Source organism: Pantherophis guttatus, chromosome 15 (genome assembly GCF_059756535.1).
Source record: "Pantherophis guttatus breed Tessera chromosome 15, ASM5975653v1, whole genome shotgun sequence".
In the NCBI taxonomy this organism is placed as follows: Eukaryota; Metazoa; Chordata; class Lepidosauria; order Squamata; family Colubridae; genus Pantherophis; species Pantherophis guttatus.
In genome coordinates this window covers 9,771,253-9,797,004 of record NC_142077.1, presented here as the reverse complement: position 1 = coordinate 9,797,004, position 25,752 = coordinate 9,771,253, and the positions used below count along the sequence as shown (strand labels likewise).

The 25,752-nt window shown below is 46.1% G+C and overlaps 1 protein-coding gene across 19 annotated transcripts in view; it reads right to left on the bottom strand.

The window, feature by feature from the left end:
- Positions 1-25,752, bottom strand: part of ARHGEF10L (Rho guanine nucleotide exchange factor 10 like) — a 138,618-nt gene that overhangs the window by 92,142 nt on the left and 20,724 nt on the right. For 10 of the 19 annotated variants that reach the window (XM_087879074.1, XM_087879071.1, XM_087879073.1 and 7 more), the window contains 5 exons: positions 15,215-15,466; positions 12,931-12,958; positions 5,218-5,300; positions 4,948-5,031; positions 1,533-1,705 (listed from right to left, as the gene is read on the bottom strand). In XM_087879074.1, the coding sequence (XP_087735200.1) occupies positions 1,533-1,705; positions 4,948-5,031; positions 5,218-5,300; positions 12,931-12,958; positions 15,215-15,466 (620 nt within the window). Of the gene's footprint in view, positions 1-1,532; positions 1,706-4,947; positions 5,032-5,217; positions 5,301-12,930; positions 12,959-15,214; positions 15,467-18,396; positions 18,495-25,752 lie in introns of all 19 variants that reach the window. The other 9 variants (XM_087879078.1, XM_087879080.1, XM_060690299.2 and 6 more) reach the window with 3 other exon arrangements.

Genomic DNA, 25,752 nt, shown 5'->3' with positions numbered 1-25,752 from the left:
GGAACCAGTTACCTCCTGAGGTCTGGACCACCCCCACCCTATTGGCCTTCCGAAAAGCGGTGAAGACCTGGCTTTTCCGGCAGGCCTGGGGCCGTTGATCTCGCTCTTGCGATCCGGCGAGATCCGGCCATGAATGGCGTGAATGAGTTTTTAATGTTTTTAATTTTTCAATGTTGTTTTTTAATAATTATTTTTTAAAATGTATTGTGAGCCACCCTGAGTCTTCGGAGAGGGGTGGCATATAAATTTAATTAATTAAATTTAATTAAATCCTGGCGAAGGAAAATCCCCTCGCTGTTATTCCAAAAATAAAAGCTAGTCCTCCCTTAATGACTGTGTTGGGTCCAGCACAGGGGTGAAATCGAACCGTTTTTTTTTTTATGGGGTTTTTTTTTTTTTTTTTGGATATCTTCTCTCCTCGCTCTCTAACTCCAACCTCACTCGGTGACTTTTTTGAAGCCCAAAGGAGAAAAGTCTAAATAAAACAGACACAAGCTACAGGACAAATATATATATTCTGTGTTCTGTTTTGTTTTTCAAAAGAAGGTTAATTCTTGCAAAGCAGACGAAGCGGCAAGCAAAGAGCTGAAGACCAAGGACAGAAACACGAAATGCAGGGGAGGGGGGTTTGCACCCCTAAATCCAAACAGCACGGTGGGAGGGGGGAAGGAAAGGGAAAAGAAATTGAGGGTGCAGAGGAGAAAGGACGGTACCTTACAATCGTATCTTTGCTTCAGCTCTTGCATCTCTCTGCCCCCGACTTTCAAAGCCAGGATCTCCCTTTTAGTCTTGGAACACCTCTCTTTTAGCCTGTGAAGGTCGGGAGAAAGCTGCCACCCCCAAAAATGAACGCCAACGAAGAGAAGCCGTGGGAGAAGGAAGAGAGAGACAGACAGGCACAGAAATCGGGGTGAGCAAGCCGGAAACTCAGCAAAGGCAGGGAGAAATCACAAAGCATTGCGTAAGCTGGCAGACAGCAGCAGAAGCAGCAGGGTTAAGGACATCCCTACGACCCCCTTGCGAGGGTCCTGCTCCCACCCTCAGCTTGGAACCTGGAGGTGAATTCAATATCTCCAACCGAGAGAAATTAGGAGCAGCGAAATTGCTTTTAGAGGAGGCATCGCATATTTCTCTCTCCGGGCACAATGAGAATATATCTGCTGAACAAAACTCCGCACTGGTGACAGGAAGGGCATCGGGCCATGAAATACTCTGCTAGCTCCATTCAGTTGCCCAGACTCCACCCCGCAAGGGATTAAAAGAAGAAGATGATGATGATGATGATTGCAAGTCCTTTTCTAGCTAAAGACTTGAGATGCCCTCAAGACAAAGCATGTCTCCAACCATGGCATCCTTAAAGATTTGCGGACTTCAACTCCCAGAATTCCTCTGGGTGGTTGGGGGAATTCTGGGAGTTGAAGTCCACAAGTCTTTGAAGTTGCCAAGGTTTGGAGGCCTCTCTGCTCCAAGGGGACCGAGAAGTTGTAGATCCCGCAAAGGGGGTTGCTTTCCCTCCTGATCCCCCCGGTTACCTTCGGCTGGAAGGAAACTTTGGGTTTGGCGTGAGCCGCATTGGCTTTGTTTTCGTCGGCCGAGTCTTCGCTGTAGCTTTCAAATTCGCTGGAGCTCCATCCTAAATCGTCGGGCTCTTGCGAGCTGAGCTTGGGGTGAGGGACATCTTCATAAATTAAGCTTCTCCCTGAATCTGACAAGAGGGGAGAAACGACGGTCAGTTCTTAGCCGAGGGGGGCAGGGAGGGAGAAAAAGGGGTCTCACACAGCACAAGGAGACTTCAAGAGGAGAAGAAATAATAACAATAAGAAGAAGATGAAGAGCGGACATCGGTGGCACAGGATGAATTTAAAAAAAAAGAAAGAAAGCGGAATTAAGAGGAAAAATGTTCAGATTAGAGGGAGTCCTCAATTTACGACCACAATGGTCGTAAGCACAAAGAGCCTGAGAGGCGTAGGAGGCTAATGCCTCCTACTAAGGCAGCATTTAACATCCAGCTGCCTGCAATTACTGCGAGTTCAATTCTCACCAGGCTCAAGGTCGACTCAGCCTTCCATCCTTTCTAAGGTGGGTAAAATGAGGACCCGGTTTATGGGGGCAATAAGCTGACTTTGTATAAAATATACAAAAGTATGAAGGCTATTGCTTAACGCCTTGTAAGCCGCCCTGAGTCTCCGGAGAAGGGCAGCATATTAAAAATAAATAAAAATAAAAAAATAAAAAATAAAATGGAGCCCAAAATTTCAGCTTGCTAACCGAGACAGTTGCTAAGTGAGTTTTGTTCCATTTTACAACCTTCCTTGCCACGGTTGTTAAGTGAATCTGGCTTCCCCATGGACTTTGCTTGTCAGAAGGTCACAAAAGGGGAATCACGTGATCCCGGGGCACTGCGACCGTCATAAATGCAAATCCGTTGTCAAACATCCGAATGTAAGTCACGTGACGCAAGTGTTGAAATGGTCGTAAGTGTGAAAAACGGTCATAAATCACTTTTTTCAGTGACGTTGTAACTTCCAATGGTCACTAAACAAACTGTTTTAAGTCGAGGACTACCTGTATTGTCCAACTACATTCACTTAGTGACTGACATTACAACAGCACTGGAAAAAAAATGACTTATATGACCGTTTTTCACACTTATGACCGTTGTAACATTTCCCCGTGATCAAAATTCAAACTCTTGGCAACTGACTCATATTTATGACCGTCACAGTGTTCCGGGGTCGGGTCATGTGATCATTTTTTGCGACCTTCTGACAAGTAAACTCAATGGGGAAGACAGTTTCACTTAACAACCATGTTACTAATTCAAGAGCTGCAGGGATTCACTTAACCACCGTGGCATGGAAGGTTGTTGAATGGAGCAAAACTCACTTACCGACTGTCTCGGTTAGCAACTGAAATTCTGGGCTCAATTGCGGTCGTAATTCGAGGGCTTCCTGTACGCTAGAATACCTTCCTGAGTGATAAGCCGATCAATTTCTTCTTAGATTCAGCTGGAAGTTTTTATTTACAACAAGAGAAATTCACAAGCCCCTAAATGCTTATATTCGGTAGTGATGACTAACAAGGAAGGAAAGAAAGAGCCTTGGTAGTACAGTGGTCTAAAGCACCCTGTTATTAAGACCAGCTGCCTGCAATTACTGCAGGTTCGAATCTCGCCAGGCTCAAGGTCGACTCAGCCTTCCATCCTTTCTAAGGTAGGTAAATTGAGGACCCAGTTTGTGGGGGCAATAAGCTGACTTTGTATAAATATACAAAAGTATGAAGGCTATTGCTTAGCGCATTGTAAGCCACCCTGAGTCTCCGGAGAAGGGCGGCATATAAATCAAATAAAAAAAAAAGTCATTAAATATTGCATTGTTTCTCTAAAAGTGGCGAAAGCAACAGTAAACATCCTTCTTGCTATGCTGAGCGGGGAAAATAAAACAGGAATGTCAAAACAGAAACTTTTTTAACGATAAACGGGGTTTTGCCAATCCCAGACCAGGCCAGCTAACCTAAAAAGGGGCTTTTATTCGTTGGCTTTTATGGTTTAAAAAATGTTACAAACCCGTTCTGAAAATGTTAAGGAATTGTAGAAAAAGCATTGAGAGTTGGCAAGACAAATCCTCTGGCTTCTATAAAAATGGGTTAATTTCAGAGAAAACATTGCATCGGGCCGGAGGGGGGCGGGGGACGGGGAGGGAATCCAAAACAAAATAAAGTATAAAGAACTGATGTTTTAACCATGGATGGATTAGGGGAGAAAAGAGAAATGAACAGCAGATAATTTCCAGCTCAACATGGCTGCCTGCTTTCCTATAAACTATAAAAATGATTTAAATAAGTAAAATAAAGTAGAAACGCTTTTGTATGAAGGATTATCAGGGCGCAGGAGGGCAGATAAAATTCCTCTGAGCATGTTCGGAGTGTCACTCTTGATTTCTGTTCACAGAAAGAAAATGAAGTGGAAAATCGCAGACTGCTTATATTAACCTTAAGGAAAGTCCTGGAAAAGAAAATCCCTCTAAGATTTGGAAGTCAGTTAAAAAATGTATTCTCTTAATTCATTTAAAACAAATTAAAGAAATAAAATTAATAGAAAAAAATATTAAAGAAATAAAATTAATAAATAATTAATAAATTAAATTGGGGCTGTGTTCTATTAAGAGCAGGTAGATAAACAAGCTTGACATCACGGATTTATTTATCCAGAATAATGCATCGGTACTACTCCTTTTCTTTTGGTTTTATCATTTTATCATCTCTCTCTCTCTCTCTCTCTTTCTCTCTGTGTGTGTCCTGATTTCACTGATTTCACATTCAAATATTCAGGGGTGGGCCACTGGGGGTTCGCAGGGGTTCGGGAGAACCTCTAGCTAAGATTCTGTGCAGTTTGGAGAACCCCCAAATCCCACTCCTGGCTGGCCCCGCCCACCCCTCCCCTGCCCTCCCAGGAGTCCCCACGCGGCCCATTTTGGATGCAGGTAGGTGCAAGGCACGTGCAGAGGCTCGGGAAGGGCAAAAAACAGGCCTACTGTAAGTTCAGGAAGGCTGGAAACAGGCCCGTTTCTGGCCTCCAGAGGGCCTCCGAAGCCTGGGGAGGCCGTTTTCGCCCTCCCGGAGGCTCGGGAAAAACCTCCGGAGCCCGGGGAGGGCAAAAATGCCGCTCTCCCCCACCATGGTGCAGGAGGCCGACTAGGCCACACCCACCATGGCCATGCCCATCCAGCAAAATTTTTTGCCCACCCTTGCAAATATTGTAAGATTTATTAGGCCTCCTTCCTTCATTTCCTTTTTTGTTGTTGTCGCAAGAAATCTTTGCCGAAGACCATTTTAGTAAGACAGGTAGTAATGTGATAAGAAGGGAAGAATGTCGACGGAGAGGGAAAGAAAATGGTGGTGAGCGAAGAGGAGACGTGCGAAAGAGAGGTGTGGGGTGCTAGTGCCTACCACTCGGCTGCAAATCGACTTTCTCGTAAGGGACATCATCGTAAATCACTTCATCGTCAGCAGAGGGGAAAGTGAACTGATCACCTGGAACAGAGAACGGAGACAAGGTAGGGAGGGCAACTGAACCTAGGGTGAATCCGACCACTTGGAAGCCAACGACTGCAAAGGACTAGAAACTTGGCCTGCTGGAGCTGCACCGGGGAGCCATTCGGAGCGAGAGATCCGCTGCTCCCCCCTGCATTCAGCCTTTAGTTAGAAAATAGACCCTACCTTGAGATGAATGTCTTCGCTTCCAGCTGTAGATTCGTGTCCCCGTCTGGGAAAAATCTCCATTGCTCACCGTGCCCACCAATCTGGAACAGAAATTATGGTTTTGAAAAAAACTGGGCTTCGCAGCCATAAACCCTTCGTGGCTTCTCTTGGGCTCCCAACCCGAGCAAGCAAAATATTATTCCGTCTCAAAAGAGGGGCTGATACGGATCAGCAGCCCTTCAACACACGCTGCGTTTTAAGTTTTCACGGGGACCCTAATTTTGTAACCTCCATCCTCCAACGTGGATATCTCTGAACTCTGCCCACCCGAAAACCTTTTTATGGCACCTGGGCAGGTGCGTCTTAAAGGAAGTAAACAATGCCATGCCCCCAAATCCGCTAGAATCCACTCGGTAAGGGATCTTGTTATCTTCTTTGGACACCCTTCCTAAAAATACAAATCCATGTCCCAAACTATCAAGAATGGCAAAGAGAAGCATATCGGACATTAATACAATTATACATTAATTATATTAATAATACATTAATACTGAGCAGAGGTGGTGCAGTGGTTAGAGTGCAGTACTGCAGCTACTTTAGCTGACTGCTAGTTCAGCAGATCAGCGGATCAAATCTCACCGGCTCAAGGTTGACTCAGCCTTCCGTCCTTCCGAGGTGGGTAAAATGAAGACCCAGATTGTTGGGGGCTATATGCTATTTAATATGCTGTCTTTGGTGTAAGCCGCTCAGAGTCCTCGGAGAGTGGGCGGCATAGAAATGTGAATAATAATAATAATAATAATAATAATAATAATAATAATAATAATAATAATAATAATTTCTTAGGTTCTTGGTTAGGACTCGAGCTGCTGAGCTATTAACCAGCCTTAAAGGCTGTGAATCTCACTAAAGATTAACCAATAACAACAACAACAACAACAACAACAACAACAACATTAATACAATTGAGCGAGTCCAGAAGTATTTCACGAGAAGAATCCTCCACTCCTCTGCTCGCAACAGAATCCCTGATGCCAACCAGGCTCGAAATTTTGGCCTTGGACAACTTAGAACTACGCTGCCTTCGGTCAGACCTAAGTGTAGAACACAAAATTATCTGCTACAACGTCCTACTTGTCAACTTCTTCAGCTTCAACCGCAATAATACACGGGCAAACAATCAATACAAACTCAAGGTAAACCTCTCCAAACTCGATTGCAGGAAATACGACTTCAGCAACAGAGTGGTCAATGCCTGGAATGCACTACCTGACTCTGTGGTTCCTTCCCCAAACCCCCAAAACTTTCACCTTAGACTGTCTACTGTTGACCTCACCCCATTCCTAAGAGGTCTGTAAGGGGCGTGCATAAGCACCCCAACATGCCTTCCGTCCCTGTCCTACTGTCCCCATTTATTCATATGCATTTCCTCTATTCATAATCATGTTTATACTTATATCTGTTATCTAATACATGCTCGACTAACTAAATAACTAAATAACTAAATAACTAAATAACCAAATAACTAAATAACTAAATAACTAAATAACTAAATAACTAAATAACCAAATAACTAAATAACCAAATAACTAAATAACAGAAGCCATTTTCGCTGGAATAGATTGTCCCCTTGTAGCATCAACCGATGCAAAGTTTTATTCAACCCCTAAATTGCAGCAATTAAAGGAAGGTTTCAAAATACTTGCCCAGGTCTTAAAGCTTGCACCGTTTCGCACCAATTTCCCAGCTTACAGAGGGCATGGTTTAATTAGCAGGCAATTGTGGAGGGGGAAAAAGGGGAAAGTGCTAGAGCGAGGCCCCCTCCCCAAAATAACCCGCAGCCCACAATTACTCTTAGGAAGCTGTCACTAAGCATTTAACATGCTGCTAGGATTAAGGAGCCTTGGAGGAAGCCCCACCAATGCCAAGTGGCCAACCCCCCCCCACACACACAAAAACCCGCCTTCACAGACACAAACACAGCCTATCAAAGCTTCCCCCCCCATCTTAATTTAGAAAAGAAAAGTTGTTTTTTGTTACTCTGCCAAGATTTCCTGCAAATAAACCCCAAATCGCCAGCCTTCTGGGTCCCAGCTGACTCACAGTGTGCAGATTTTTTTTTTGAATGTGCCCAGAGCTGATTTGCTGTAAAAAACAAACAAACAAACAAACAACACAACCCCAAAACCCCAGAATCTCCCACGATCTATAATGACTTTACTGTTTTTATACGCATCCTCGCACTAGCGATGTGTTCGTGGTTTTGCGTGGTTTTGCACGGAGTTGTGAGACTCCCTACTCACTCCCCCACCTCCTATCTCTTCTGTGGTTTGCCCTCTGCCTCCCCCATCCCACCTCCAAATTTCTGGACGCAAGAGAGAGAAGATAACATTAACAAAACAATTGCCAGAAAACCCTACCCTGAAGTTGGCAGAAGTCCCTTGCAAGCATCCACGCCTTTCAGGGGATGGATATTCAGATTTTTTTCCCCCCTCTTGATCAGCCGCCTCTTATGCAGCACCAGGCCCCTCCCTTCTCTTTGCAGGGCATGAGATGGGCTGCCCCCCCCCGCCTCATCCTTGTAAATGGAGCCCTTTTTTCAAGCTCGCCTCCTCCCACCCCTCCGCTTAATGGACAGAGCCGGGAATTGACTCCCAATAAAAGCTACTCTCACTGGCAAGAGAAAAGGGACAGAAAAACCTCTCGCCAAGTGCATTAACTAGGCAATTAAAAAAAAAAAAAAAAATTTCATTAGCCTTTTAAGTCTGTTTGGATTCCTCTATGGGAACCAGGAAGCAGCTCGGGATAAATGAAAAATTCCCAGAAACAGGAAAGGAGACGAGCTGCTGGCTTGCATTCTTCCTTCGCAGGTCACAGCTGCAAGATTTGATCCCTTCCTTTGTCTCGGTTTAGGGGGGGAGGGCGGGGGGGGCCCAAAATGAATAGGATCCCTTCCCGAATTAATCCAAACTACTGGAAAAAACAGCAAAAAAAGGGGAGGAAAAAAAAACTCTGGTTGTTGTAACTCAAGGAAAAGTTTCCTGATCATGGCCACATCTACGTTGGGCTGATTCAAAACGAAAAAAAGACTCGTTTCGAAAATTGAAAAAAATTAACAAAAGAGAAGTAAAAAAAAAACAAAACCAAAAAACAAGGAAAAATTCTCAGGCGAAATTTGAAAGATGGTAGAAGATACCCAGGTTGGATTGTCTTCAGGTGTCCCTTTTACAAGAGGTTGGAACTAAGAGTCAAACAGAGTTCAGTCACGATAGCAAACTCAGAAGTTTATTATTATTTTTTTTTAATTTGATTTATATGCCGCCCTTCTCCGGAGACTCAGGGCGGCTTACAAGGCGTTAAGCAATAGCCTTCATCCTTTTGTATATTTATACAAAGTCAGCTTATTGCCCCCACAAACTGGGTCCTCAATTTACCTACCTTAGAAAGGATGGAAGGCTGAGTCAACCTTGAGCCTGGCGAGATTCAAACTTACTTTAATTGCAGACAGCTGGTGTTAAATCATAGTGCTCTGTCTGTTGAGCTATCCAGGCTCCATAATTGACTCAGCGATACACTCTAAACTGCCGAATCCCAAATTCTAATGACTGAGTTTGATTTTCATGTTGCAATAATCTAAGACCAAGCCCCATGATGTCTCTATCGCACCATGATGACGAACCTATGGCACGCGGAGCCAAATCGGTGGGCACGCGAGCATTGCCCTAGCTTAGCTGCAGCGCACATGAGCACGCAGGCCAGCTGATTTTCGGGCCTTCTGGGCACACCGCAAGTTGGCAAACGGGCTGTTTCCGGCCTCCAGAGGGCGTCCAGTGGGGTGGGGAAGGCTGTTTTCACTCCTAGAAAGCCTCTGGAGCCTGGGGAGGGCAAAAAATGGTCCTACCGGGCCATCGCGTGCCAAAAATAGGGGGAGCACGGGGGAGTCGTGCGTGCATTGAATTGTGGGGGTGGGCACCAGTGGTGGGTTCCTCCCGGTTCGGTCCGGTTCTGCAGAGCCGGTAGCGGTGATGATATGATGTCACCGAACCAGTTCTCCCACCCCCCCACGTTATTCTTACCTTTTATTTGGTCCCACCCCCAATCTATTGCTGCCTCCTGAGTCCCAGCTGATGACTAGAGGGAAAAAAACTGTTTAAACTCTTGCCGCGGGGCTTCAAAGGGCCGCCCTACAGCTGATCAGTGTTAAAAGCAAACAAACGAGTTGGGTCGTAAGTGCGAGGACTGGTTGTAAGTGCGCGGACTGGTTGTAAGTGCGAGGACCTTCCAGAAATGACTCTGACCAGCTAGCCACGCCCACCTAGTCACATGACCTCCAAGCCACACCCACAAAATAAGCCACGCCCACAGAACCGGTAGTAAAAAAATTCAGAACCCATCCCTGGTGGGCACGCACGTGCGTGCACGACACCCCACCCCCATTCCCCCCACTTTTGGCACGCGACGGCAAAAAGGTTAGCCATCACTGCTATAGCACAAGACTTGAACTTCCTTGGCTCTAAAAAATATACTGTAAAAATCAGCCGCTCAAACTCAGATTTGCGTTTTCCTTCCTGCTGCCACTAGGGGGCAGAATGGACCTTTCAGCATCCTCACGCTTTGCTTGTTCCTAGCATCCAAAATATTATTAAGCCTTCTTAATTTCCTTACCATCAAAGACCTGCCCCCCCAGTCCTGAAAACCCCCATCCCCAGATGCCAGAATGTGCTTTTCAACATCTGCATTAAGTTTCCTAATCCAAGCCTAATTCCACTGCGGCTAGCCAAGAAAAGACCCCGATTGTCAAAACTTAAAAAAGACTGGAATTTTCCCAAAGCAGGTTTGGCGTGGCTGCTCCCTCAAAACTTTGGGGAGGGGGGGGCTCTTCTGTGGGGTGTGCCCACATCTGCAAGGAACAGCTGGTTTTCTAGAGGCAGAAATTCCACCAAAAAAAAACTTTCTGGGGTTTTGCGTTACGAACCGTCAACCAACACAAGAAATTGAGTTGATACAAAATAGGCAAGCCAACATCTTTTTTATGTAGGCAAGCCAACATTATTTTATTATTATTTTATTTTATTTTATTTTATTTTAAATTTTTAATCGATGTTTTGTCTTGTGTTTTTAAATAGGCTGTACACCGCCCTGAGTCCTTCGGGAGAAGGGCGGTATAGAAATAAAATTATTATTATTATTATTATTATTATTATTATTATTATTATTATTATTATTATTATTATTATTATTATTATTATTATTACCTAAATTTAAACCAGCTTTGCATTTGGGGCTTAACGAAGGCACCGATTTTGAGACGGCCTTGCAAACTCAGCTAGGGAGTTTACACGCGGCACACACCATAGCTTGTTCAATGTTGGCTTAAGGATGCATTTGTGAACCTCATCGCTGAATTGTGAAAATGACACAATTTCCTTTTGACTTTTGTGTTTGGGACCTTCATCCAGGTCCTTGCTAGAGCTAGTAAGAGCCATCAACTCAAGGAAGGTCACAAAAAAACCAGAAACAAAATGGGCTTCGCTGGGAAAGGAAGATAAACCTGCCGCAGCCTCACAACTAGCCAGACCACATTTCTGTAACCTGCATGACTGGACATGGCCTTCAAAACACAGCGAAGGAGACACACACAACACCAAATGCACCATTTATGACTCTTCCTCATTTTTTTGTTTTTTTTTTAAAGTACTTTTAGGTTTCGTGGCTTCTTTCTAAATCCTTCACAGAGACTGGATTTGGAAGTATTTGCTTCAATGAGCTTCCAGTTCCTCAAGCAAACAGAAGGGGTATAAAACAAGACTAGGAGAGTGAAAACAAGGAGACGACATTCACACGCTCCTCTGGGGCATAAACAATCAGCTTTTAGCCCTGGCTAGTTTTAGAGAGAGTGACACTGTGTCAAAGGAGAAAGAAATAGAGGGAGAGAGAGAAAGGGAGGGAAAGGGAAAGGGAGAAAAGAGAGAGGGGAAAAAAGGGAAAGAGAGTTGAGAAAGAGAGGAAGGAAGGAAGGAAGGAAGGAAGGAAGGAAGGAAGGAAGGAAGGAAGGAAGGAGAGAAAGAAGGACAAAGAGAGGGAGAGGAAGGAAAAAGAGAGGGAGAGAAAGGAAGGAAAGAAGGAAAGAAGGAAGGAAAAAGAGGGAGAGGAAGGAAGGAGAAAGAGAAAGGGAGAAGAGAGGGTGAGAAAGGAACAGAAAGGGAAAGAGGGAGAAAAGAAGGAAAGAAAGAGAGAGAGAAAGGAAGAGAAAGGGCGAAGAGAAACAGGGTGAGAAAGGGAAAGAGAGGGTGAGAAAGAGAGAAAGGAAGGAGAAAGAGAGAGAAAGGAAGGAGAAAGAGAAAGGAAAAGAGAAAGGAAAGAAAAAAAGAAAAGAAAAGAAGGAAGGAAGGAAAGCTTTGAATGTGAGAAAGCATTTTTTTTACTTATGTGCTAAAGGATGGGACACTTTTAATACCAGTTTATTTTTTAGTTTAGCAAATCATACAAACTGGTTTGCTAAGCACAATTACAAAAACTGATAAAACACACTGCTCTCCACTTTTTTCCCTCTGTGGTTTAATTTAAAATACTTACCATATATTTGGGGGTGGGGGGTGGGGAGTCAGCACAGATTCTACTATAATCCAACCTACTGATCAACATTCCTCAACCCCCCCCCCATTGGCAACACAGAGGCAAGCACTTCACCCCAAATGAACACCTTACCGGCAGGTAAATTGGCATTTGATTGCCCTGCTTTTATTTGTTTTTCAAAAGCTATTCTCTTTCATCCGGGTGTTTCCTTAGAGGAGGAAAGCAACATACACCTGCCCTGCCCTGCCCTGCCCTGCCCTCCCTTACCTGGAGAGACACACCCTGTCCAAACACCCATAAATGAAGCTGCCAGACCAATCTGTGCCATGCAAGGCCAGGGGTCTTGGGATTGGCTTTCCAAAAATTATTGCCAGGAGGAAGAAAAACTTAAGAATCCAGTCTGGGGAGGGAGGGAGGGAAGGAAGGAAAAGGAGGGAAGGAGAAAAGGAAGGAGAGAGAGGAAGGGAAGGAGAAAAGGGAGAGAAGGAAGAAAGGAAGGAAGGAAGGAAGGAAGGAAGGAGAAAGAAGGAAGGAGAAGGAGGGAAGGAGAAAAGGAAATAAGGAGAGAAAGGGAAGGAGAAAAGGAAGGGAGGGAGGAAGAAAGGAAGGAAGGAGAAGGAGGGAAGGAGAGGAACGAGAGAGAGAAAAGGAAGGAGAAAAGGGACGGAGGGAGGAAGGAAGAAGGAGGGAAGGAAAAAAGGAAGGAAGGAGAGAGAGAAAGGGAAGGAGAAAAGGGAGGGAGGGAGGGAGGAAGGAAGGAGAAGGAGGGAAGGAGAGAGAGAAAGGGAAGGAGAAAAGGGAGGGAGGGAGGGAGGGAGGAAGGAAGGAAGGAAGGGAGGGAGGGAGTTTAGCATGATTAACTCCAGGTGCCGGATCCATAAAACAAGAAGCAAACAGTTGTCCTACCTCTGTCAACATCTGTAGGAGCAGCTACAGAGACCCTGCCTGGATTAATCCCTTCCCCCCCCCCTCTCCCTTACAAGAAGAGGGTAGTTGCCACAATGCCGCACCTGTAACTTTGTGTAACCTCCACACACCCGGTGATTAACCAGGGGAGGAAAAGAAGGCAGGATGTAATTCTCTCCCGCCAACACGCACCAATTTCCTTATTCTGGGTTGTTGTGTATAAAGTGTAAATACAGTGGGGTCACTTACTCGGCTTCAGCCTGAGGATCTCGGCAATCTGTCAAAAAGAGAAAAAATAAATAATTCCCATCATTTGGTAAGCTGAGAAATTCAGAAACACAGTGAAGAAGAATAGTGAAGAATAGCAGCCTTCTCTGTATTTTTTTAGTCTTTCTACTTTGTGGGCTTCTGAGAAAAGGTGTGATTGGGAATCTTTTCTGCCTTCGCCTGCTAGGAACTATACAGTAGTGGCCAAAATTGTGGAAACCTTTTGGGAAAAGTGTATTTTTGAGTTTTTTTTTTTAATTTGATTTATATGCCGCCCTTCTCCGGAGACTCAGGGCGGCTTACAATGCGTTAAGCAATAGCCTTCATCCTTTTGTATATTTATACAAAGTCAGTTTATTGCCCCCACAAACTGGGTCCTCAATTTACCCACCTTAGAAAGGATGGAAGGCTGAGTCGACCTTGAGCCTGGTGAGAATTGAACTCGCAGTAATTGCAGGCAGCTGGATGTTAAATGCTGCCTTAGTAGGAAGCATTAGCCACCTACGCCACTCAGGCTCCACTCAGGTTTGATGGCTAATAACACCACTTTTTTTTTTTTTTTTTGGAGTTTCAAGATAATAATATTCCGTTGCTGGAATGGCCTGGGAACAGCCCAGACCTTCACCCCATTGAAAATCTATGGAGCCGACTAAAGAAACTGGTTAGTCAGAAGCGACCCAGCAATAAAACCCAGTTAACAGAAGCCATCATTCAATCTTGGTTTCACATGATAACAGCTGCAGAACTAAAAGACTTGGTTCACCCCATGGGAAGACGTTATCAGGCCGTCATTTATGCTAAAGGTTATCCCACGAAGTATTAACTGACATGGGGATCATTTTTGTATATCTCTTTTTTTCCTACTTTTTCACTTTCTTCTTTATACCGTCACTGCTATTCTTCATAAAATCCTTCATAAGTGTCAGTGGTGGGTTTCAAATTTTTTTACTACCGGTTCTGTGGGCGTGGCTTGGTGGGCGTGACAGGGGAAGGATACTGTAAAATCTCCATTCCCACCCCACTTTGGGGGAAGGATACTCCAATGATCCTCTGGGCAATGACGTTGACCCTCTGGAGCGCTGTCCTATCTGCCACTGTGCCATTGGCAAACCATACACAGGTGCAGGAAGTTAAAATACTCTCTATGGTGCAGCAGCTTAAATTTAAAATCAATTTAAAATCAGGCAATGTTTGGAAGTCTTGATCAATATGATAATATTCCAAAACATCTGGAGCACCCCTTAAACACCGTTGGCATTGACAAAATCCCCAATGGTCAATTGCAGCTTTGTTTGGAAAAAGCTTACATCCTGGGATGATACTTTTAATATTATTAAACCACAACATCTTCCTATCCCAGGTTCTTAAGAAGGACTCCGTAAATGGATAATATTGCTAAATCCGTCCTAAACACCTGTCTGACTGTGCCACCAGCTGTAATAATAATAATAACAACAATAATAACAATAATAATAATAATAATAAAAATAATAATAACAACAACAACAACAACGATGATGATGATTCAGTAGAATGAGGGTCCTAAACAGAACCTGTGGGGCAGGAAGACCCTAAATAGAATAGAATAACACAGTTGGGAGGGACCTTGGAGGTCTTCTAGTCCAACCCCCTGCTTAGGCAGGAAACCCTACAATACTTCAGAGAAATGGTTATCCAATCTCTTCTTAAAAACTCTCCAGTGTTGGAGCATTCACAACTTCTGGTGGCAAGTTGTTCCACTGATTAATTGTTCTCACTGTCAGGAAATTTCTCCTTAGTTCTAAGTTGCTTCTCTCCTTGATGAGTTTCCACCCGTTGCTTCTTGTCCTGCCCCCCTCAGGGGCTTTGGAGAATAGCTTGACTCCCTCTTCTTTGGGGCAGCCCCTGAGATATTGGAAGACTGCTTTCATGTCTCCCCTAGTCCTTCTCTTCATTAAACTAGACATACCCAGTTCCAGCAACTGTTCTTTATGTGTTCATTCTCCAGTCTCCTAATCCTCTTTTGTGGCTCTTCTTGGAAAAATTTGTAAATAATATAAGTAGAAACTTAGTTGAAGTTGTATTGTTGCAATTACTGTTAACACAGTACAGTTGTAGTTATTAACATGTATGTTGAGATTTATCATTGATCTGTCTCTGGTTTTGCTTTATTTGCATTGTTATCCTGACGTGGCACTGTCTTTTCAATAAAATAAAATAAAATAAAATAGCTAAATAAAATCTGATTTGGGGGCCAAATGAGGTCTGAACGCTCGCTTGCCCTTACCAAGATGGGAGCTGGAATCCGAGGTGGTCAAGGGAACTCGATCCTCCAGGAGTGCCTCTTCCGCATCCCAGCCGCCCAACGGCTCCAGGTCATCGCTGATGCTGGACCGTCGCCTGAGGGGTGGGTCCTGCAGTGCCCCCTTGGTGCCCAGCTCCGTCCTGGCATTGCTCACCACGAGATGGGTGGCATCGTCTTCTTCGCTATCTTCAAATTCAAAGGCTTCTCCGACATCATCACCGTCCCCCTCGCTCCCTGCACACAGAGAAAAGGAAATATTGTAAATTCGGGCAGGAAAGGAGCTAGTCCTCATGAAACACTCTTCAGTCCACTTCTAAAGAGCGGAAAACCAAGCCAATTCAGACTTTGGATTTCCTGGCTTGAGTCTTCCACTGGACCTGACCTGATTAATGCTATTCTGTTCGTTCCTAATCCCATTTTTTAAAATCTGCTACATACAGGTATAAGGGACGCGGTGGCTCTTTGGTTAAGACGCTGAGCTTGTCGATCGAAAGGTCGGCAGTTCAGCGGTTCGAATCCCGAGTGCCGCGTTAACGGGGTGAGCTCCCGTGACTTCTGCCAACCTAGCAGTTCGAAAGCACATAAAAAATTGAAAGTAGAAAAATAGGGACCACATTTGGTGGGAAGGGAATAGCGTTCCGTGCGCCTTTGGCGTTGAGTCATGCCGGCCACAGGACCACGGAGACATCTTCGGGCAGCGCTGGCTCTTCGGCTTTGAAACGGAGATGAGCACCGCCCCCTAGAGTCGGGAACGGCTAGCACATATGTGCAAGGGGAACCTTTTACCTTTACCTATATAGAGGTACCTAAAAAACTGGTTTAATTTAGTAAACTAACGTTTGTACAGCGTGCACGGGCTCGCTTCGCTCATGTATGGCACTTCTGCACATGCACAGAGAGTCAGTGATGACGTCCAGGTGGGTGGGCGGAGCCTACAGCCACCGCCACTACCGGTTCGCCACTGCTTGGTAGATCTAGTTCTAAACGTACAAGAGTCAGACTTGAAAGTGGATAGCTGCAAAAAAACCAGATATTTCTTTCAAATATATGATTCCCGCCCCCCCTCGTCATTCTGTTCTGGGCCTCCTTTTCTCTAGCTCAGCTTGGAGTGAAACGTCCTTGCGCGGAGTCTGGTTTCGGCCGAGTCCCGATTTAGACCAGGTCCAGCTGCCCCCGTAAAGACCAGGGATTAAAGCTGGAGGGGGTAAACATTGCTACCGACTCGTGTAAGTAAGCCAAGCCGCTGAGAAAGTCTCCCTGGAAACTTTCGGGAGGAAAAGCGATTTTTAAAACAGGTCTAAAGCACGGAGGTTCATGGCAAGACTTAAAAGTTTAAGTTGCAGGAATGCAAAGGTGGGAAGTTTTTTTTTTTTTAAAGTCCCCTCCAACAGGAACCGTGGTCTAAACTGCAAGTAGAGGTAGTCCTTGACTTACAAGAGTTCATTTAGTGACCGGCACTGAAAAAAGCGATTTATCACCGTTTTTCACACAACCGTGAAAAAGTGACACAATCAAAATTCAGACACTTGTCAACGGACTCATATTTGTGACCGTTGTCGCAGTGTCACGTGATCCCCCTTTCCAACCTTCTGACAAGCAAAGTCAACAGGGGAGCCAGATTCCCTTAACGACCTTGTGACTAACGTAACCAATGCAATGATTCGCTTAACAACTGTGGCAAGAAAGGTCGCAAAATGGGACAAACTCACTTAATTTAGCAACATAAATGTTGGGTTCAATTGTGGTCGTAAATCGAGGACTACTGCTCCAGGCAATCCTTGACTTACAACCGGTCGCTTAGTGACGGTCTGAGTTACGACGGACCCATTTATGGTCACCCACTACAATTTACCATTTACCAGAAACGGAGGCTTACTTTTCTGCAAAAAATGTTGAATGATATCTTTGCTTACCGATCCCCAGTTTCACTTAATGACCACTACAAAAAAGGTCGTAAAAACAGGTCTGGCACACTTTATGACTGGGCTCAGTTATGGTTGTAAATCGAAGACTACCTGTCAGAAGAAAAATGTTCGCCTTTCCCTCCAGCGACAATGTGGTCTAGCTCAGTGATGGCTAACCTTTTTGCCGTCGCGTGCCAAAAGTGGGGGGAGCACGGGGGGGTTTGTGCGCGTGCGTGCCCACACCCATAATTCAATGCGCCCCACCCCTGCACATGTACGTACAACTGCCCCACGCTCCCCACGCTTTTGGCATGCGATGGCATGGTGGGCCTGGTAGACCCGTTTTTGGCCCTCCCCAGGCTCCAGAGGCTTTATTGGAGCCTGGGGAGGGCAAAAACAGCCTTCCCACCACCTGGAGGTCCTTCGGAGGCCAGAAATGGCCTGTTTGCTTGATTTCCGGTGGGCCCGGAAGGCCCAAAAATCAGCTGGCCGGCACACACGTGTGTTCCGGAGCTGAGCTAGGGCAACACTCACGTGCCCACCGATATGGCTCCGTGTACCACCTGTGGCACGCGTGCCATAGGTTCGCCATCACAGGTCTAGCCTCTTGCTCTGCGTTTATCTGCAAACTGAACTCCCTGGCACTGTGGATATAGGTCAGTGATGATTAACCTTTTTGGCGCCGAGTGCCCAAAGCGTGCGTGCAAATGCACGCATGCGTGCCCCAACCCCCAAAATATGTCAGCGCCCCCCATGCATGTGCCCCGCCCCGCCTCCATGCATGCATGAGTGTCCCCCCCGTGCATGTGCCCCCCCTGCACCCCATTTTGGCTTCCAGGTTGGTGCAGGAGGCTTCCCAGGCCCAAAATGGGGCGTGGGGGCCCTCCCGTGCCCCCCTGCACCCCGTTTTGACTTCCAGGTTGGTGTGGGTGGCAGAAATGGAGTAAAAAGGAAGGGCGCGCTGGGGGGAATCTGTGGAGATTGGGGAAGGCCGTGTCCACCGCGGATGCGCGGCAAAGATCCAAGGACCAGCTGGGTGGCGGGAGGCGCGCAGGTATGCGTGGTGGTATGCTGGGGCAACGGCTGGTGTGCCCACAGACAGGACTCTGTGTGCCACCTGTGGCACGCGTGCCATAGGTTTGCCATCACGGATATAGTTGGAAATAGATATTTTATATAAGTGCAGATCTCTGGGAGCTCTCGCACCAATTCCTGGGAGCCTCTTTGTGTCTGATTTTGTTTTTTTGCAGGTGACGGTACCTAGTGATGCCCTTTTGGCGGGCTGGGAAGAGGTCATCTCACTCTGTCTCCCACACTTTCCTGGGGCTTCTGTCCTCGTCACTTCCCCTGCCGCTTCCCTGAGGAGAAAAGGAAATTAAATCTGTTCAGCAGGGAGTTTGCTCTTCTAAAAAAAAAATAAATGCTTTCCCTCGATCCTTGTCCTCGTGTGTAAAGCCTCTTCTTTCTAAAACAGGGGTCAGCAACCTTAAGCACTCAAAGAGCCATTTCGACCCGTTTCCCACAGAAAAGAAAACACCGGGAGCCACAAAACCTGGGTGAGCGTGGCCAACTCAACGTCACTCACTTCCACCCAGTCACATGACACCCCCCCCAGCCACGCCTACCCAGCCAGTCATTAGGGCAGAGAACCAGTTGATAAAAAACACCGGGAACCACAAAACCCTTTTGACATCTCTCTCTCTCTCCCCTCCCTCCCTCCCCCTCTCTCTCTGTATCTCTCTGTCTCTGCCCTGGCCGGTTCTCCATTCCCCCCCCCCACCGTCACCCTTACCTTCTCAGGCCAGGTGAGGAGTGACTGGGAGGGGAGGGCGAGGGGTGGGGCCAGCCAATGGTGGGATCACCCGACAGGGAGCCACAGCAGAGGTCCTAAAGAGCCGCATGTGGCTCCAGAGCCGCAGGTTGCTGACCCCTGTTCTAGAAGATAATTCACAGTGGGCATATCCACTCGTGGGTGAGGATCCATGCAGGGATTAGCTAAAAAAGCAGGGGCAGCCCATGGCATCGGTGCGTGTTTTTTTTTTGCCCCACCCCCCCTCTTGTGCTTGCAAAGATAAAATTTTACTTTTCAAATTTTCTGCCTGAGGAAATTCATGCCTATGTCCACTCGGTCCTTTAACCTCCTTAGATGTCCTTGTAAAGAAGAGGGGAGGAGAATAATACAGTCCAAAATTATAATAGGGATTACAGTTTAGACCAGTAGTGAAATCCAAATGCTTTTACTACCGGTTCTGTGGGCGTGGCTTGGTGGGCGTGGTGTGGCTTGGTGGTCGTGGCACGGGAAGGATACTGCAAAATCCCCATTCCCTCCCCACTCCTGGGGGAAATATATTGCAAAATCTCCATTCCCACCCCACACTGGGGCCAGCCAGAAGTGGTATTTGCCGGTTCTCAGAACTATTCAAAATTTCCGCTACCGGTTCTCCGAACTGCTCAAAATTTCCACTACCAGTTCTCCAGAACCTGTCAGAACCTGCTGAATTTCACCCCTGGCTTAGATCACTTTTGCTCAGTGATGGATTGCACAAAAGACAGATAGAAGAATAAATTGTCATGTTGCTTTAATTCATGTTGGGCGGGACCTCCGAGCAAAATGCACCCATCCAATTGTTTCAGTTGTAGACTGAAGTTGGGTGATCGTCATCACTCTAGTCCACATTAAGGTTCCTCCAGAAACTGGTGAATGAGACGATGATGGAAAGATGCCAACTCAGACATTAACTGGTCTGGAATCATCTCGAGGGCGTTCAAGCAAAGGGCAGAAAAGAAAACTTTTGTTACAGGGCAGGCATCGCCTTGTCCGACCGTCTACCTTTCCGTGCCAAGGCTGGGCGTGGCAGAGGAGACGTGCCACAGCCAGGGCCAACCGTGTGTTGCAATCCGACAAGCTGACAAAACATGTTTGGCTTCTTTTTATCTTTTGTCAGGTTCGGCAACGGTGCTAACGCGTTTGCCCCGAAGTGACAAAACAACTATGAAATGTGGGTAACGTAGGATCGCCCAATTAGCTCTCCAACCGCAACGCGCCGGCAGAAGGTGGGTAAAAATTAGCCTGTTTTCTCCCATCACAAACCGGCTCGCAGGAACCAGATGGCGGAGAAACCTGGCTAGCTGCGGAGAAGATCGATCGGGCGGCATCCATATGGCACTTGTTAGATTACAGAGGCTTTCAGATGCCTGCCCGCTTGAGAGACAGCTTTGGAAGTGGCCAGCTTGGGTGACACAAAGGCTCCGCAACGGCCTTCACACAACATAACTCACCTGGTTAGTCAGAAACACAAGTACTGCGCAGTGGTGAAATCCTCCTCAGATCACCACTGGTTCGTTGCCTGCGCATGCACGCCAAAAGCTAACTACCGGTTCGCACAAACCGGTAGCTTTTTAAACTACCAGTTCGCCTGAACTGGCAGTTTTATCCCTACCGATTTGCCCGAACCAGAGCGAACCGGTAGCATTTCACCCCTGGTACTGCGCCTACACTCACAAACGACGTTAGTTCTAGCTTGGGCATTTTAGCGAAACACAAAGTGTCAAATTTGCAAAAATTCTACTCGTGGTCATTTGATACCGGGCGTGGTGGTGGGTGGTGAAGCTCAGCCTGGCAGGAATCGGAAATAGAATAGAATTTGGCTTTGGCCTTTTCTCCCAAAGTTTTGCATCTGTCACCAGGCCAAAGGCCGGGGATGAGGGAGGGTGTACTCCGACCGAGCTGGGGGAAAGTACCCAAAAACACCTTTCGCCTCCATTTCATTCCTTGTGGGTCGAAAGAAATGCTTGATCACACGCCAGAAGATAACCGGGGAAAAAACAAAACATTTCGGCAGCCAAGAATGTCCAGGGTCAAACTTTGCTTGCAGCAATTTGTGTGAGTGTGTTTGTTTTTGTGTGTGTTTTTTTTTTTAATGGAGAACAGAGTCCAAAATTTCACAACCATCAATCTCTAAGTTCACCATCTGCCAAACTGGGTGGGGGAAAAAAAAACACTAAACAGAGATAGGAGGCCTGAAAGGCGTGTATTGTAACTTACAAGCTGCTTTTGTGGATCAGACAAGTAAATCAACTTCCTCTTTGCTGTGTATGTGGGGGGTCCAACTACTCAAATCCTGGAAAGCCCCCCCAAAATTGTTCAACACCCATTGAATTTGGGACTGGCCACACTTCGGGAAGGTCGGTAATCCCAGTGTCCTTTCGGATACTCAAAATCATGAAATTATTATTATTATTATTTTTGCAGGGATACCTAAAGAAGAGTTTTGACACTACAAGGAGGGAAATTCCTAAATTTTTCTGCAGGGAGTCCTCAACCTATGACCACAACGGAGCCCAAAATTGATGTTGGCTAAGCGAGAAATTTAATGAAGTGAGCTTTGTCCCATTTTACGACTTTGTTAAGTACCATATTTTTCGGACTATAAGGCACACCTAAATTTACAGGAGGAAAACAAGAAAAAAAATGCATTTTTTTTCAGTATTCAGTCTATAAAAGGAAAAGGTTCCCCTCGCACATATGTGCTAGTCGTTCCTGACTCTAGGGGGCGGTGCTCATCTCCGTTTCAAAGCCGAAGAGCCAGCGCTGTCCGAAGACGTCTCCGTGGTCATGTGGCCGGCATGACTCAATGCCAAAGGCGCACGGAACGCTGTTACCTTCCCACCAAAGGTGGTCCCTATTTTTTCTACTTGCATTTTTTTTTACGTGCTTTCGAACTGCTAGGTTGGCAGAAGCTGGGACAAGTCACGGGAGCTCACCCCGTTACGCGGCACTCGGGATTCGAACCGCTGAACTGCCGACCTTTCGATCAACAAGCTCAGCATCTTAGACACTGAGCCACCCACATCCCTAAATTCAGTCTATAAGACCCACTTAAATTTTCACCCATTTTTAGGGGGCGGGGGAAAGGTGCATCTTATACTTTGAAAAATACGGTAAATAACCTCAGTTCTTAAATTAGTCACGCGGTTGTTTTGCCCCCCCCCCCTTGAGTTTGCTTGTCAGAAGGTCGCCAAAGGATATCATGTGACTCTGGGCCACTGCAACCGTCGTAAAGGTGAGTCAGTCGGCAAGTGTCCAAATGTAAATCACGTCACGGTGGGGATGGCGCAACGGTCATCAGGGTGGAAAAATGAGTCATAAGTCGTTTTTTTCAGTGCCGTTGCAACTTCGAATGGTCACTAAATGAACTGTTGTTAGTCAAGGACTATCTATTCTTTGGAGCACCAGTTGCTATTTGAATATTCCGATAAAAGGGCAAGTAAGCCAACCGAGGATACAGGGTGCTGTCCTAGGACCAAGGAAAAATATTTTGCTTTTTTCTGTAACCAACCAAACTGGTTTGCGGTTTTCTGGATTTTGAAGTTTCCCGATTTTTTTCCTCCTCCTTTCCGACTCCCTTTTTTATCTTGTGCTGTATCCTTAGGTCAGTGATGGCTAACCTTATTGCCATCGTGTGCCAGGAGTGGGTGGGAAGGGGGGGGGTCGTGCGCATGTGTGCCCACATCCATAATTCTATGTGCCCCGCCCCCACACATGCGACCCCCCCCCGCTCCTGGCATGTGAAGGCATAGTGGGCCTGGTAGGCCCGTTTTTCTCTCTCCCCAGGCTCCTAGAAAGGCTCTGGAGGCTGGGGAGAGCAAAAAATGGGCCTTCCCGTCCTACCGGAAGTTGGCAAACGGGTCGTTTCCAGCCTCCGGGGGGGAAGGCCATTTTTGCCCTCCCCAGGCTCCTAGAAAGGCTCTGGAGCCTGGGGAGAGCAAAAAACAGGCCTTTCCCTCCCCCCTCCTGAGGCCCTCTGGAGGCAGGAAACAGCCTGTTTCCCTACTTCTAGTGGGCCCGGAAGGCCCGAAAATCAACTGGCACCGGAGCTGAGCACGCATGCCCACGAAGTGGCACGCGTGCCATAGGTTCGCCATCACGGCCTTAGGTTATAAAGCCGAAAAGGAACGGGTGGCATATGAATCAATTTCAAAAACAGTTTGGAAATTTCTCCTTTTTTTTCTCTCCATTTGTCCTATGAAGCCAAGCGGAATTTGGAATTGTATTTCCTGTTTCAGTCAACTCTGTTGAGACTAATGGGCCTGTTTTGTCTTGTGGTAGGGGAGGATATTGTAGATAAAGGCAATGAGTAAACCCTCTGTGGACTATAGGTAGTCCTCCAACATCGTTGTTGTTGTTAGTCGTGCCCAACCCATTGCGACCCCATGGTCCACGTTCCTCCAGGCCTTCCTGTCCTCTACCATCCTCTGGAGTCCATTGAAGCTCACGCAGACTGCTTCGGTGACTCCATCCAGCCACCTCGTTCTCTGCCGTCCCCTTCTTCTTTTGCCCTCCATCGTTCCCAGCATTAGGCTCTTCTCCAGGGAGTCCTTCCTTCTCATTAGGTGGCCAAAGGATTTGAGTTTCCTCTTCAGGATCTGGCCTTCTGAATAGCAGTCAGGGTTGATCTCCTCTAGGGCTGACCGGTTGGATGGCCTTGCAGTCCAAGGGACTCGCGGGAGTCTTCTCCAGCACCAGAGTTCAAAGGCCTCCATTCTTTGGCCTTCTCAGCCTTCCTTATGGTCCAACTTTCACAGCCATCCATTGCAACTGGGAAAACCATCGCCTTGGCTATACGCTCTTTTGTTGGCAGGGTGATGTCTCTGCTTTTTAGGATGCTGTCTAGATTTGCCATGGCTTTTCTCCCCAGGAGCAAGCGTCTTTTGATTTCTTGGCTGCAGTCCCCATCTGCGGTGATCTTGGAACCCAGGAAAATAAAATCTGTCACTACCTCCATTTCTTCCCCATCTATTTGCCAGGAATTGAGAGGGCCGGATGCCACGATCTTCGTTTTCTTAATGTTCAGTTCTTAATTTAATTAAGACCTTCTGACAAACAAAAGTCAATGGAGAAGCCAGATTCACTTAACAACCGTGTGACTAGCTTAAAAACAGCAATGATTCACTTAACAACTGTGGCAAGGAAGGTCGTAAAATGGAGCAGAACACACTTTCACTTAGCAAGGGAAACCTGGGGCTCCACTGGGGTCGTAAATCGAGGAGTACCCGAATTCAGACTTAAGTAAGTCTTGCAACCTGGTTTCTTAACACGCTGATTTAATGTTTTACATGCGATTAGCTATTAACATTATTTGTTAATATTGTTAGTATTAACAGCAGCTCCTGTTAATCCCCCTAGGATGCCGTTATTAAACAGCAGTGGACATTTTCAAACTTGAGTTCAACCTGGATTGTACAACTGGTGGTTACGTTTGTTCACACCATGCTAAACCATAGTTTGCACCCCTGAGCCGCCCCATCATCCCCAGTAAAAGATAGAATGGAATGGAATGGAATGGAATAGAAAATATGGAATGGAATGGAATGGAATGGAATAGAATGGAATGGAATAGAATAGAAAATATGGAATGGAATGGAATGGAATAGAAAATATGGAATGGAATGGAATGGAATGGAATAGAAAATATGGAATGGAATGGAATGGAATAGAATGGAATGGAATAGAATAGAAAATATGGAATGGAATGGAATGGAATGGAATAGAAAATATGGAATGGAGTGGAATGGAATAGAATAGAAAATATGGAATGGAATAGAATGGAATAGAATAGAATAGAATAGAATAGAATAGAATAGAATAGAATAGAATAGAATAGAATAGGCTTCCCCATGGTTACGTGAGCTAAATTCAGATGCGTGGCAACTGGCTCTTATTTATGACCATCGCTGTGTGACCGTCGTGTGACGGATTCATTTAACAACCAATTGTGTTACTAACTTATCAACCGCAGTGATTCACTTAACCACACTGTGGCAAGGAAGGTCGTGAAATCAGACAAAACTCCCTTAACAAATGTCTCACTTAACAACATAAATTGTTGGGGTCCATTGCGGTCGTAAATCGAGGACTGCCTGTAATCCTTGGCGAATTTAACGGCAGACTCTACCTTTATGTGTTTGGGGGCTCTAGGGGCGAAGAGGAGAAAGAAGAGAATATTTTGTGGGTGCTAAAGAGGATAATTTCTCCTTTAACGAAGAGGTGAGCCCAAGGAACCAGTCTGGGATCTCTTGAGGCTATCCATCCTGTAGACAGTCCCTGCCAAAGGTACATCTGTGCTATCCCCAACCTAATAGAATAGGATAGGATAGGATAGGATAGGATAGGATAGGATAGGATAGGATAGGATAGGCGAAGAGAAGAGAAGAGAAGAGAAGAGAAGAGAAGAGAAGAGAAGAGAAGAGAAGAGAAGAGAAAAGGAGTTGGAAGGGACCTTGGAGGTCTTCTAGTCCAACCCCCTGCTTAGGCAGGAAACCCTCCACCACTTCAGACAAATGGTTATCCAACATCTTAAAAACTTCCAGTGTTGTGAACATTCACAACTTCTGGAGGCAAGCTGTTCCACTGACTAATTGTTCTAACTGTCAGGAAATTCCTCCTTAGTTCTGAGTTGCTTCTCTCCTTGATTAGTTTCCATCCGTTGCTTCTTGTCCTGCCTTCGGGTGCTTTGGAGAATAGCTTGACTCCGTCTTCTTTGGGGCAGCCCCTGAGATATTGGAAGACTGCGATCATGTCTCCCCTAGTCCTTCTTTTCATTAAACTAGACATAC